Source organism: Anopheles marshallii, chromosome 3, assembly GCF_943734725.1.
Source record: "Anopheles marshallii chromosome 3, idAnoMarsDA_429_01, whole genome shotgun sequence".
NCBI classification, from domain to species: Eukaryota; Metazoa; Arthropoda; class Insecta; order Diptera; family Culicidae; genus Anopheles; species Anopheles marshallii.
Genome location: NC_071327.1, coordinates 15,784,427 through 15,799,023, shown reverse-complemented (window position 1 = coordinate 15,799,023; position 14,597 = coordinate 15,784,427). Strand labels below are relative to the sequence as shown.

General features: G+C 43.0%; 1 protein-coding gene across 1 annotated transcript in view; it reads right to left on the bottom strand.

The window, feature by feature from the left end:
• Nucleotides 1–13,988, bottom strand: part of LOC128711768 (nitric oxide synthase) — a 49,307-nt gene extending 35,319 nt beyond the window's left edge. Inside the window, exon 1 of the mRNA XM_053806654.1 lies at nucleotides 13,593–13,988. Within this exon, the coding sequence (XP_053662629.1) occupies nucleotides 13,593–13,688 (96 nt within the window). The 5' untranslated portion in view covers nucleotides 13,689–13,988. The remainder of the gene's footprint in view (nucleotides 1–13,592) is intronic.
• Nucleotides 13,989–14,597: the final 609 nt, after the last annotated feature.

Genomic DNA, 14,597 nt, shown 5'->3' with positions numbered 1-14,597 from the left:
CTGCAAGTATAAGCGCCTCAAAGTATGCACTCCCCATGACAAAATCAGAACAAATGCAAAGAGCAAACACAAAAAGTTGCTTTATTCTGTTTTTACATATCTTCTGGCGTATTTCAAACGAATTAAAAAATAACTACCATTAAATTAATTCCAAAACAATAATCTCAAATCGTCCAATCGATTTGCAGCTATTTTCTGCTCAAAGCTATAAATCAAATCATTTCAATTTAATTTAATTCAATGTGGCAACCTTCCCAAGGGTAAACGCTAACGGGTTTGAGACTTTTTCCCATATCCTTTGCCTTTACCTTTGCCACCCTTCAGCCGAGAAAGCAATGAGCTTTTATTTAAAGCTCAATCTGCCATCATTCCTTCCATCTGTCACCCGACATGAAATCACAGTCGAGCTTAATAGAGAAATGATTGGAAATAAAATATTTATTATCTCGCAAACCATTTCGTCACGCTCTTGTTGGAAAGGAAAGTGCGCGAATTCATAGTAAAAAGTAATAAAAAAAAATCGGCTTAAGCTAGATTTATGAGTGGGAAGAGACGGGAATTGAAGGTTCTTTATTTTTCCAGTGGGAAATTAATGTTTCGTCTAAAAAAAATGCATATTTTTGTTTTCTTCCCTTACTAGAAAGGAGTATCGTTAAACGATGTCCACAATGCCACACGGATCAACAAAAGTTGAAAAGATTCACCAAACACCATTAAAAAACAGGCACAACAAAAACACACATAGCTTTAACACGTGCCCTTACGGCGCAGTATGTTCTACTGGAAGCAACAAACATTAGCACATGCTTGCAAAGTTCATTGCTTGGCAAGAAACCTCATCTCTCATGCTCAATCCAACATCCACACACCTCACCACATCACACGAAACCGGCTGGTAACCGGAGGCGTACGATAATTTATTAATGATGAGCAAATGGGCAAGCTCATTTGCGCTCGTAAACTTTCCATTTGCGGGAGCATATTTTTTATCGCTTTTGCTAACCCACCGATGGGCCGAGTGTGTGACGGGAGGACCCGTGCGACGCCACCGTACCGTTTCTTCCCTAAGGACTGTGCGTAGGTCACCGCTTTGTTAGCTCTATCTAGCGCATCTTTCTCGCTCACATGGCAGCATAAAGAAGGGCGAAAAAGGGACACTGGTCAAAGGAAGATAAACATTATGTTTAATGTCGTAGACGATAAAATGCGCATTGTCTGCCCCGTGGTGTTTTGGCCCCACTTGTTTTTCTACTTCGGGCAGAGGTTCGAATTGATCATAAATTTAGGTTTAAGTACCGTGTGTAAGAGCCAGTTTGACCAGATTTTGTTATGGTTTCCTTGTAATCGTGTTTCAAATTTCTATGAATCTTCCTTTCGTAGCTAAATATGTTTCCCTTGTCTAAAAGTCTAATTATGTTTATAAAAGATAGTAGCCTTCCGGGATGCTTTGCATATTGGAATCATTTACCGTGACCTTTACAACCCACTTTTCCGGGTGCATTATCTTAATTATTTCATCTTCAACAATAAATGAATCGCAAAAAGGAAAGCATCCCCACTGGAGTCGTTCTCTACCAATTTAGTAACTACATTCGGACTTGGTGAAGTTACACCACAAATAGGTGGAGTCGTTTTAAGTGACGATCGAGTACTCAAGTACTAGTGAAACCTCAAAGCGCAAAAGATCGTTTGACAGACCACACCACAGCTTGGCTAAGTTTAAATTGAAGTGTAAATTACTTTTCCTCCCCATCGTAATACACCAGTTACAATTTTCGCCCCCTTGCACGATGCGATTGACATCTTCCAGCGGCAGTGCATGTACCCTACTGTAAGCTCGGTGCTTTCTTCGATTCATTTCATCCAGTTTATGATTTGGGTTTATGCGAAACTTTTCACACGCTTGTACGATTGGCGTGGCATGCGAAAGGAAGGAAGATGTAAAAACTTGCTCCAAGTGCATTAACAGATAGTTTACGATTGCATCGCTGCAGTGCGGTCGGATGCACGCTAAAGGGAAACAAACTTCCATCGTCATCCGTGTCAATGGAGGAAAAATTGCAGCGCCAGCAAGATTCAGCGCCACTGGACGTTTCTGAAACAGCTCCTAGTTCCTTATTATATGCTGAAGGGAAGTGATTACACCGCTTGGAGGTCGATGGTAAATGGGGTTAATTTGTTAGTTATAGTCGGGAAAAAGTTCATAAACTAGAGGTCAACATTATCAAACATGTGCCACACAGAGTTATGGAATAAGAGCTTCATGGCGAATGAATGGCGAATGATTTGGATGTAAATCCTTTCCCAATGTTACGTTCTCTAATGTAGCAAAAAGTGCTACGAATTTTGTGACGGTATAATCCGCCAGGCATTTATTTTTTTGAGGGAAATAAAGCTATAGCGTTTCTGCATCATGACTTCAATGAAACGTCGCTCCAGTTAAGAAAACGTTGCTTTAATTAGTTTTTAGTTCTTTCAACGTCTTAAAGCTGTTTCTTGTTTACACATTAAGCACAATTCAACGAAGATCGGAAACCCAACCAGAAAGAAAGTCTACCCAAACTTTACTGCGTCCCACTACACAACAGTCATCTATTTAAGAAGCTTCGTGTTCTTGTTCTGTGTTCTTACAGCTATTCCCCAATCATACTAAAATGTTCAAATAAATGGTTCAACTAGAGTCAAACAACTTCAACCCCGTTCGCTAGCGCAAGAGACGTAGCTCATCGTTAAAAAGGAATCTTCCTGTCATCACAACGAAATGTCGCTCGTGTTTCATTGGTTGCATTTTAATTTTCTGCTCCCATTCCCGAACCATCCTGACCGACTGGCGGTAGAAGACCTGTTGCTCGAGACGGTCCAGGACTTTACGCTTCACTTTCCGAATCGTTCATGAATAAAATACTTCTACCTCGAGTGAAACCTCTTCTACACCGTTGTTGACTCGGGCGATATGAATAATATTTCTAACAGAAGTGTAAACTTGATTAGCATTTGAAAGAACCTGCAATTGCAGATGATAAGAGAAACTCACCACTGGAGAATTGAAAAGCGACAGGCAATAAGTCATCGCTTTAAGATTGTTTAAAAGGAAAAGGGTTTGTAACGAACGTTCAGAGGATAGAATATTATTAAGAGTGAAATTAGATATCATGTAATATATTTTTCCATCGCCAAAATATTGAGAAAGTCTTTCCTTATCCCACGAAAATGGTCCAATTAAGGACTATAATCCTGGTTGAATTACGCTAATGGCATTGAACGCCACCCAGAATAACTTCTAATACACGTTAATATATTTTGCCTTGAATTCCTTGCCGACAATTCCCTGAATATTCATTCCAATTCACATTCGATACCCACAATCCGAAAAAGATCGCGAATAATTTAACAAGGCTTGTCGCAAAATATGACCCACGACCTCAATTCATCTAATCCTTCCCGAAATAACACACCAGAATACTAATTGCGTACCAGAATCGATAGCGAATCAGAAAATAGGAGTAGAATAAAAACAGTCCCACCGAACAAAGGACTTTTATTTCGCGTCGATGTAGCAATTACCATGATGCTCTCACCTCAACTTTCACCACAACCTAGCGAAGTATTCTTCGAGCCGATTCCGGTCCGAAAAATTCCAATGGTATTAAACCATCTTTAACCGAATTAAAACCATTCCATCGGTGATCTACAACGTTGGCATCGTATTGTCTGTTCGCTTCCTACAAACCATCTTTCATGATTTGCTTGCCATTTTGGTGCTTTAAATTTACTATCTAGCGCACACCGAACATGGCGCTAGGCCGTGTTCTTCCGTTCGACTAGACGTTTCGGTGGTTTCGATTTGCGAATGAAGATAAAATAATAGACAGCTCTTCCTGCCCCTATAGCATGTGCACCTGTACCAACCATGCTGGGTGAGATGAAATTTCCATTCCATTGGATGTATGAGAAGGTTTTTCCTGTGCTTGGATGGCAGCAAACCACAGCGGAAGGTAATAACTGTCCCGGAGAATGATTTAACAGTCATTTTATGTTGTCTAAACGTAACATCAACTTGGGGTGGAAAAAGAAAATCAAGAAATATGAGACGCTTTCTCCTCTTCAATTCTTGAAACTCCTCTCAAGGAAAAAAGGACATTTCCCGAAACGTCACTCGATACAAACGCGGCAGAAAATGTCTTCATATTTTGAGGGTTAATTTTTACGTTACGCTTTCGTGTACCGGTACTAAAATCGATTGAACATTTCACATCCTTGCTGTGTCGCTTCGTTGGTGTTTTTATCTTGGGGGAGCAATCTAATTTTTACCTGGCAGCATTAATGTTAAGCAAGCTATTTTTTCCTCTCTCTCTCTCTCTCTCTCTCTCTCTCTCTCTCTCACTCACTTAGTATCGGATTAATAGGATGCTTTAAGCAAAGGAAGGTTGCGGGTCAGATGTAAATTCCTAAACCGCAACTGCTTACGGTATTGAGAAAATTCCATGCAGTGATTCCCACTTAAAGAAAATAGAGCCCTTGTAAACCAAGTGGAAAAAAGAGAACAATCAGGTAGGCTATTGGCATCAGGCCAAGGATATCGGCAATGAAAAACTTGTACAGGTTCCGGATGCTGCCAAACGCACTTGTGCTGAGATTTTTATCTATTCTTTCACCTGTAATATTTTGGATTAAAATTATTTAAAACTCCATCCGGATAAGACCGCACATTATGGTACGGAATGTAATCCTTCCAGCAGCAAACAATCGCACCAAGTATTTGCTTGTACATGTTAAAGTTAACAAATGAACGGTGCACGGAAGGGAAAGCCTTTAAAACACAGCACGAGTGTCGTTAGCAGACCTTCACCACGTTAGTAACCCTCAAGGGAATGAAATAATGAGACCAGCGCATGATGCATATTTGATCACCTCATATGCACCACAAATGCTCGTCACCTGCACCGCTCTACCCTTTTACCTTCCTTCCGTTGTTCAACCTCGAAGGTACTATTTAGTACCTTGGTAAACTTAAAGTGGACAAGATTGCTGCTTAAGACTCAAGTCATGCTTAGGGCACCGAGACGTACTCTTCCTTGGCGGTAGAGCAGTATCAGCTGCTGCGTGTGCGAGAGTCATCCGATCTCGCTGGCCAAAGTTTTTCTACCATTGGATCATATGGCATGAGCAAGTTTCAGATTGAAATTCTGGCCAAGGATGGAAGTACATCCCCCCATGCTGACCGACTCCTTGCTGGATCCCATGTATACATTTAGGAGCATAGGATACTATAAGCAAAAACACACTTGAAAATCACTTGACAATCATGGGGACAAAAGGATCGTGTACTTATGTACAGGTTCTCAACAGGACTTGCCTTATCATTCTATGGGTTTAGAATTCTTTGGAAGGACTACTGTTTAGTACGACTTTTCCCCAAAGTTTACATGCAAGTCATACTGATACCGAACTATTCAACCGATACTTACTGAAGAAACTTTGTTAATTCCCAAAAACAATCTGATTTTAAGATCTGCCAGCGAGCAACGCCAAGTACGTCATTTGTGAAAAGGAAACGAGAAAAGCTTTGAAGTTTACTATTTCCTCCAATTCTGGCGAAAAAAATCCCAATCAGTGAGGTTTTGTTGGTGGGTTTCAAACACATGAATAATACAACAAGAAGGTGTAAGAAATATCCGCGAGCTGTTCAAAGAAAAAAAACGGCAGAGGAAATAACACTGTTAATCTGCAATTGAATCGCCTTCGACTTCCGACAACATTCAAGCGTCAGAGATTTTCATTCAAGCGCGTAAATACACGCAAAACAGACAATGAATATCGTGCCGAGGTGTGCCTATATGCGGCCAGGATTTCACTTGCTTACCCGACATTCCATCGAAGGGCACATGTAAATTCTACGATTAACATAAGCGTTCCAAATTGAGTAAGCGTGGCATGGGGAAAATAATTGAATTACACCGAACGGTAGCACTGTGTTGCCAAAATAAAAAGGAAAACCCCCAATTGCTGGTCCGTAAGCTTTTGCCGACAAAGTCAAACAAATCCCTGCGTGGGTTGTGTGGTGTGGTGCGAACAGGGCGTGTGTTTGTATGTGTGGGAACTGCACAAAATGATTACAAATCTCCTTAACCAACTGCCAGTGCGGGAAGGACGTACCCGTAGTAAGACGCCGTAAGTGCGTATGGTAATTGCCTAAGTACAATCTCATTAAATTCCAGTCACTTTTCATCCACTTTGTACGAGCGCTTGTTCCGGTTGGATTTCTTCCTGCCAGCCTCACGTTGCAAAGTGGAAAAGTAAAATAAAGAAAAAAAACTCAGGGAAAATCTTCTCACACCGTTGCGGCTCACATTCACAAGCTTTTCGCAAGGTTTATGCTTTAAATCTGGCGGGAGCTTTTGAAAAAGGCGCCTCACAACCGCACGATCGAATAAAAGCAGCTGTCAGGGTGAAGTGTGTTTGTATTTTATTCCTTCCTTTGCCATTGGCCTTTTTGTCATGACCCAAACAAAGGACAAGGAAAGCGAAAGGAAAGCGAAAACAGTGCTACGATCATGTAATAAGCTAAGACGGCGAAAGGACAATGTTTTGTGGCGCTTGTAGAAGGATTGTTTTCAATTTGTCAAAAAAGAAAGTGTAAAGCGCTACCGGAAAGGTTCCTGCTTTGCACAACAGGGCAAGTTTTATTTTGGTCTCTACCGTACCAAGACGTGATGGTAAAATAATATGAAAACGATAAAATGATGCTGTAGAACATTTAATTCCCGCTTGACATGGGAAACAAATTGTTGGTTGAAACATTCTACATTGTGTCAAGTTAAGAAAATGGGTCATCCATTGCTTTGTATGTCTTCGCACTGAGTGTGTAATAAAGTTTGTTAATAAAAACGAGCACTTAAAACTCGTTGAAAATCGAAATTTGTTTCATTTTTTGAATATTTTTTAGAAGCATTATTTAATAGGATGCAAAAAGGCTAAAACTTTTTATTACAGTAATTCAATGGAGATTTTTTCCTGAAAAAATGCAATTCGCATTTCAAGGTAGATTTTAACTCTTTATTAGGATTAGAGAAATAAAAGTAATAGGGTTGTTAAAGTAAATCATCCAATAATAACAAAACTTTCAGGGAGTTTAATAAACTTCATACATACAGACGGCCAAGTTAAAGACACTTTCAACAAATAAACCATTATAGGAAAATACACTTTCTCTCAAGAAAATCTAAAACCCTAAACAAATAAAATACCGATTATATTAAAGCATAAGTTCTGTTAAACCTTCTTTCCAATACAACAGCATTCCAAATTTGAAAGCGAATAAAAGATTACCTTCGTTTATTGTCACCATCTAGCAAATACACTTCCGCCGACCCACTTCACTTCCGCACTGTGTTCTAAAATTAACGTACAATAAACTGCGGACAAATTGTACACCATCAAAGTGTACTGATTTGATCCAATTTATTAACCGTCAGTCAGCGACCGAGTCAGTGACAAGCATTCAAACACGATCAGCTTAAAGGTATACCATCCATCGTGCCGTAGCACTTATTGCCTGGGGTTATTTTTACACTACCAAACCAAAGTATGGTTCCGTATTGCATGAAATCTCGATAATCGCTTAGAGCTAAAGAAAAATTGCCTTTCCTTTAAATGGGAAGATCAAACAGCGCGACAAGTAACGCGCTAGTGCGCGGTGGTGGTGCCTCTTTTAAACAGATGAACGTCAGAACTTATTCGTCCGGTGAAGTGAGATTCTCTTTCTGGAATAACGAATTGTAAAACAAGCAAAAGTATCACGCTTTTCCCACGCTGGCAAGATAACGCGAAAGAAAATGCGTTCTTTCCTCGGTGTGGAAGGGGTTGAGTATTCGTCTTGTAAACTCCACCAGACGGAACAACCCGACCGTCGGTGAAAGCGAAGTGACAATACTAATAATTTTTCTTCTCCCCTTTACAATCACTTCTGCCGGTTGAGCTCTTTGTTGCCTTTGCGAACAGCACTGGAAAAAGGCGTGTATCTTCTTCCAACGCAAGAATGGTAGATTATCGATAGCGGAAGCAAATGGCATCATCGTGTAGATAAAAGTAAATTTCTTTTCCACTACACACTGCTGCAACGACAGCAGCCTGTGAGCGGCACCTTGTTTGTGGACAAGGAACTTCTTTTTGTTGGGGCGGAAAAAATGGATTCCATCTCACAGATTCCATCATCAGTTCCCGTATCGTCGATGTAACTTCTAAGTACACTTTCATTGACCTCCGGTTCCACGTACAATGGGAACAGCACGTTAGCAGCAAACGCACCTTCCACCCACCCGCCCACAAAAGCTCAAGCTTGTACGACCGAAAAGAAAGAAAATGCGGTGTGAAAAATGGTCTAATCTAACGTGCTCGACCTGATTTGACACGTAAACAAACTAATAGAACCAGAAGTGCTACCGTCATCCGTCATCCGATGGCGCAACTTTGGCGAACGGTTTGCTTCATACGGCTATCTTTCCGAACAGATCTCCGGCATCTACTGACGGTCCAAAAGGATGCCCAACTCCACCAGGATAATCCTTGAATGGTGGGGGGGTTTGGGGAGCGAAGTTCAATGGGAGCATTCCGATGGTCAGGGAAAAAGTAAACAGAGTGCTACCGAAGAAGGAAAGCGCACAGAAAGAGGAGCAGATTAAGATGTCCCCCGAGGGACCGGGTGAGATGCTAGTTCTGGCCTCTGACACCATCCTGATAAAGACGCTGGAAACAGAGACCAGCTACCGTGACCGGATTGCAATAATAAGTGCGAGGGCTCAGTTTCATAGAGTGAAGGCAGTGTAGGCGAACCATTTAATATCATGCCCAGTGTCTAGAGCACCTGAGATGATTTCATCATCAGACACAATAAAGACTCTGGAGGAATTGTAAATAAAGGCTTCCTCCGGGGAGGAATTTCTCGTCGCATTGTTCTCCAACGAACGTATCTCAAATAGCTGGTCAACTGGTGCCGTCTGCATCATTGTAGTACGTTTAATTTAATTTTAAAGCTTGCTGTGCACATAACGCTAAGTGCAGGCAGTAAAGGATAAAGACCGTAATTGCTCTCACAGACCGAATAAACGCTCCGCTGCATATTTCTTGTCCAATACCATACCGTTGGAGAACCAATATAATCGTTCGGTATAACATTTCCATCCCTCCAGTTCGATATCTCTTCGAGGCGCAAGTAATTGGTAATCATTTATCTGATTGATTGGAAACCAAGGAATGTTCGATGGAAATGCCTCCATCGAGGGGGGACGAATAGGAAGAAATTTTGCATGCTTCGAAAGTCATCACAACCGATTGTGGCATTAAGTTTCGCTTCACAAGAACATTTCAACCCACCCAATACATCGGTGAACCTGGACAATATCCGAGACGTAGCTTCCAACCCGATTATGAATGAAGGGCATTCGGAACTTTGGGAAAGAGTACCATAATTGGTAATAAAGTTACTAACATAAATCGATGCCAGTGTAGCAAGGGTGACAGAGGGAGGCTTTACTCGATCGATTGACCGATTTATTATCGGTAGCAGAAACTGTGGAACTTCATCCTTTACGGTGTGTGCCGTACGGTGGAACGGGTGTAATAAAATCACTTACTAAACTATAACGATCGGGCTCGTTTTCTTCCGCCCGATGCATTAAAGGAAAGCAGCCATTGTCTTCTTTCTGGAGGGACAGGCAAAAACTTAGGAGCTGCTGTAAATGAACATATTTCTATACGCTAGCGCTCCACAAACTAACGCATAGTCGTTGGATTGATGAAGTGGAGTTTTCAAAAACTTCAATCCCCATCCGATCGGGACGATATTTTCTTTTGCCTGAAATGGTTTCAAGAGCGGTAGCTTTGTATTAGTACAACGTCTCTAAACTTCAAAAGGATGGCCCGGTGACATATTTAGACGAGCGTATCACTTTTGAACGATGAGAAATGTCCCCAAAGAAAGTGAATACCAATATGAGAGCCCTTGTTTTGGGGACAAGGATAACGATACGATTGAATGAAGGTAGTACGTCGCTCGGAAGGATATGGAGTAGCTTGTACAAATTGACAATATCCTTAAATCAATGCGATTAGGTTCCGGACAGAAAGCAGGGACATGGAACTCTTTGGACCGATGTCTGCTTTAATTAAATCCGAATCGCTTTTAGCTACCAAGCTGGACCTTCCCAGAATTTATGTGAAATGTTAATACGAGCATCCCGATGATGCCGTTCTCGATAATGCGAATTGGAAGGAGGACCATTAGTTTTGCAAGCTAAGTATTGAGCTTTCGGGAAACCATTAAAGAGAAGCAATGAAGAGTTTTATTAATATCCATCAGAATGTATGGGAATGATCTTGCACATCATTTTAGTAAATTTATTGCTCCCTCAAGATTATGTTTGATGGCTCGTTTTTAAATCACTCCCAAAATGTTGCAACACCAAAATGTGTAAATCCTTCACAATTTGGAAACATTGTTGTTGCAACATAAAATTAGCATTCAGATCACATTACCACCACGGAGCGGACCGTGTAAGTGATGCCCAGACAAAGCCCAACCCAGTATCTGTATTTCCCCTTGTTCACACACGAGCTGTCTTTTGCTGTCGGCAAGGAAAAAGAAACTGATTACGCCCGTTTATGACACGAGCCGGTTACGGTACGTTTCTTCCATCAGCCAACGGCCACCAGGCCGAACGTCGTTCGGACACGTTTACACCGCAAGTGAAACGAGCAGCCAACAATCTACCCAACTACCCGAACACTGGTACGAGACCAGCTGTGTCAGTTGCCCTTTTTCTAGGGATTTTGCCCCATTTTTTTTTCCTGTCGTTCCACCCGACGTGTGTCACAAAAGGTGTGCTTAGGTGTCTTCTCTTTTAACGGCGATCCTTAACATCAGGTGCGGCCGGTCGACTTCCTTCCCTGCTTCACGCTAACGATGGTGGCGCGCACTTGTGAATGGCGACAAGTACAGTCACTTACCATTCATTTGCGGTCCTTTGGAACGGCTCTCGGTGGTGCTGAAGGGGACAAACTTCAGCCTGCTGTCAGTAGCAGTAGTAAACCATCGGCAGCTTTAAGCGAACCGCTCGGAATCACTTGTGCGGACGATATAAATTGAGCTGCCAGTGACGTTCTGTGCAAAGGAAGCATCATTTTTATAGACGTCTTCACCTTTACCGAGGTGCGTTGGTACGCGATGATTGTGCAGAACTGTCTATTCGTCTAAGCTATTATTTACTCCGCTTCATGTTACCACACTGTGCGAGGCTAATGTTCAGGAAAATGTGAAATAAAGTTGCCACACCGTAGGATGATAAACAATCAAGATTTAACCAGGACATTGTTGATCTTTAAATCGTTTATTACACCGGCTCCGGGTTACAAAAAAAAGTTTACAAGAAGCTTGTTACAATGTTTTTTTTTCTACTAAAAACACAAAGAACAAAGTGACAATTTTTCTGATTTCGGTACGAGTACTAAATGTCCTTAATTTCCTCTTTTGCTCACCCCAAGAGCTTTTGTTACAAGTAATTTATTAGAGAAGACAGTTTTATAAGCTTCTTTTCCAACCTCTCGTCTAATGGCTCATCAGGAAGAAAAAAAACAAGGTCTCCACAGGAAAACAAACAAACGAATCCCGCTGAGTGCATTCAGCGTCAATGAGTGTTCCCACGCTCCAATAGCTGACACGACTGACCCCACACGATCGTAAAAAGTAATTAAAAAAGCGAGAAAAACACCTTAAAGAGCGGAAAAAAACACCGGAACACTGCCACCGTCGTCATCATAATCATCATCACCATCAGTCCAAAATGCTTCTTGTGATGAAGGCTCTCGGAACGGAAATGGTTTCCTAAGGAGCAACCAAAAAAACAAAAAACACACACACATATTTCTGGCCTCAGCTAGAACTTCCGAAGTTCTCGTTCGGTGGTACGAAAAACTGTCGCGAGGAAAAGTTTTCCCACCGATGTCGACGAAAGTTAAAATGCAACTCATGTTATCTTGCGCGCACCCGAACCATCGTGCCATCGTTGGTTTTTCAATTCCATATTCATTGGACCACCACTGGCAGCGCACTTTTCCTCATTAAGGAAGTGAAACTTAAACGAAGAACATCAAAAAAAGCGCTAGATGTGCTTTTGACGGTCTGACGGGGTTGCAAATGTTTCAAGTATAGTTTTTAGCAGCTTCTCGCTAATCCCGCACAGAACCACGAATTAAAGTCCGCATGGATGGAAGCGTTCGTGGCACGGATTTCAGCGAGGTCGTAACTCTTCAACCACCTGTTGGATGTTCGAAAGCAAAATATTTAAATTAAACACGTCCATCATGGATGGCAGCGCACCGGTTGTTGATTTAAAGCGATGTCTTCTAAAGCTTCCAGTGATTCGGAGAGCGGCAGCAGATATGCCAACCCAGAACACCATGTGGACTTTAAAACTCTTTCATCGTGAGAACAGCGCCACAGAAACCCATTGCATTGCTGCTAGCATTCCCAACATTTCTGCTCCTCTGCCCCGCTTCTAACCATGCGTTAATGTGGGCAACGTGGCATATTTGTGTCGAAAACGATTATCGCTACATTACCGGAAGGATGGCTAAGGACTTTTTCGCTACTTGCACTGCTTTCCCCCTTGGACATTGCTTGGTGGCTAGATGTGCTATCCCGCAGATAAAGATAAGCAATGGAATTTTGCCACCGTGTACGCCTTTCGTCGGATCGATCCGAGCGAGACACTCCGAGTGGTTTCCCACTGGAAGAAGGATTTGCTAGACGTGGCGAAATGAAAGCACAACGAAGGGATTCTGTGTGTGTGTGTGGGAACTTGGCCCATTTTGAACGTAAGGTGCTGACAAAATAAGAGCAGAAGGGGGTAAGAATGTCAACAGTGCCAGAACAGCTGCCAGATCAGCGATAGTGAAAAGCATCAACCCGTCCCGTTCCCGTGACCGTCGCCCGATCCGACTTGTCACCGTATAAACTCATCGGGGCAAATAATAAATTTTCATCAACAATACCGCAATTGTTGCATGTACACCGATACCGAACGGCAAATGATGCTGCCAGGATAGGGCGTGAGGTCGTTCAGGAGGTGGAGACGCTAACATTGTGACCTGTTTGCAAGCTGTCGGAATCTCGGAAGCAAAACGGGACAGCAAAGTTCCGACGACACTGGTGGCGTTTGCATCAAGCGTATGTAAATCGTTAAATGAAAAAATAGTGCACAGTCTCGGTGACAAGAATGCAGAAATGGTAACGTGAGTAATCAAAGGAAAGAAGTAATCCTTTGTCGATGTGCCAGGCATGCTAAATGGCCCGAGGCGTTCTACTGATGATCGAACAACTTAGTGCGTATTGTGTTGTACGATAGCACACATTACATCCATTCATAATGGGAACAGTATACACAAGACGTCGGTAATGATTGTCATAATTCCTTGGAAGTACTAAGTACTAAATGATGTACTAAGAAAGAACACTCCCAATAACTATGCCAAACCATCCTTAAATGGTTTGTATGTCAATCTTTAGTAATGATTCGTTAAGACCAACGTTTACTTACATCGCTCGCCTTGCCGTGCATTGTATCGTACGATTCCGCCTTCGTGACAATGCTCTTCAGCTTGATCGGCTTGACGACGGCCGGCATCTTGCCCATCCCGTCACCACCCTTGCCCGAAGGGTCATGTAGATGCAACACCTCACCGTCCGGCCCGAGCAGCGTATTGCGAATATCATGCGACGATTTCCGATGGATCCGTAACGAGGCCGGTGACAGCTCCCGATAGTTGGTCCGTATGTTTCCGCCACCGTCCGTGCCACCGCCGTGCTGCTGCACCGATATGCTACACCTCTTTCGCGACACATCGTACCCGCGGCGCTCCTCACCGATGTGGTTCGCTTTGCTACTCTCACGCCCTTCGGCAACTTCACGCCGCTCCACCAGTACCGTCGTGTCCGCCAGCTTGCCACCTGCCAGTGGGCCACCGTTGTGGCAGTTGTTGTTGTGGTTTGCATTGATGCTGCTGGTGTTGTTGTTGTTATTGTGCCCGGCACTCCCACTACCACCGTGATGGTTGCAGTGCAAATTGTTGTTAGTGCAGCTGCCGTTCGGGGCACCACTCGCGCTGGCAACACTGCCATTGGCGGCGGACGCAACGGGTGCAACCTGTTGCTGCTGTTTGCCGCTCGAGCCACCCTTGCTCATCAGCGAACCCATCTTAAGGTGCTCCAGCATCGAGTTAAGATGCTGGGACATCATTTTCCACTCGACGCCGTACGCTTCACGCTACGAAGGGAAGCAGAACCGGATGCTTTGATATACCACCAGGAAGGCAACGTCCAAACAACACAAACCTCGCACCAAATATCAAATACACCGAACGGGAACACACTACTGCTGGATCGATATTGACGGCTGTCGATTAGCACTCATGTCCGATTTTGTCGTCCGACCTACAGCAGGTCCTTCGCCTGTACTCTGGAGGAATCCGAAATCGTGCAACTCGTTCGCAGGGCTGTAGCAATGAACTGTGGCCGCACCGTGTGCGGTACCTGAAATAATGAG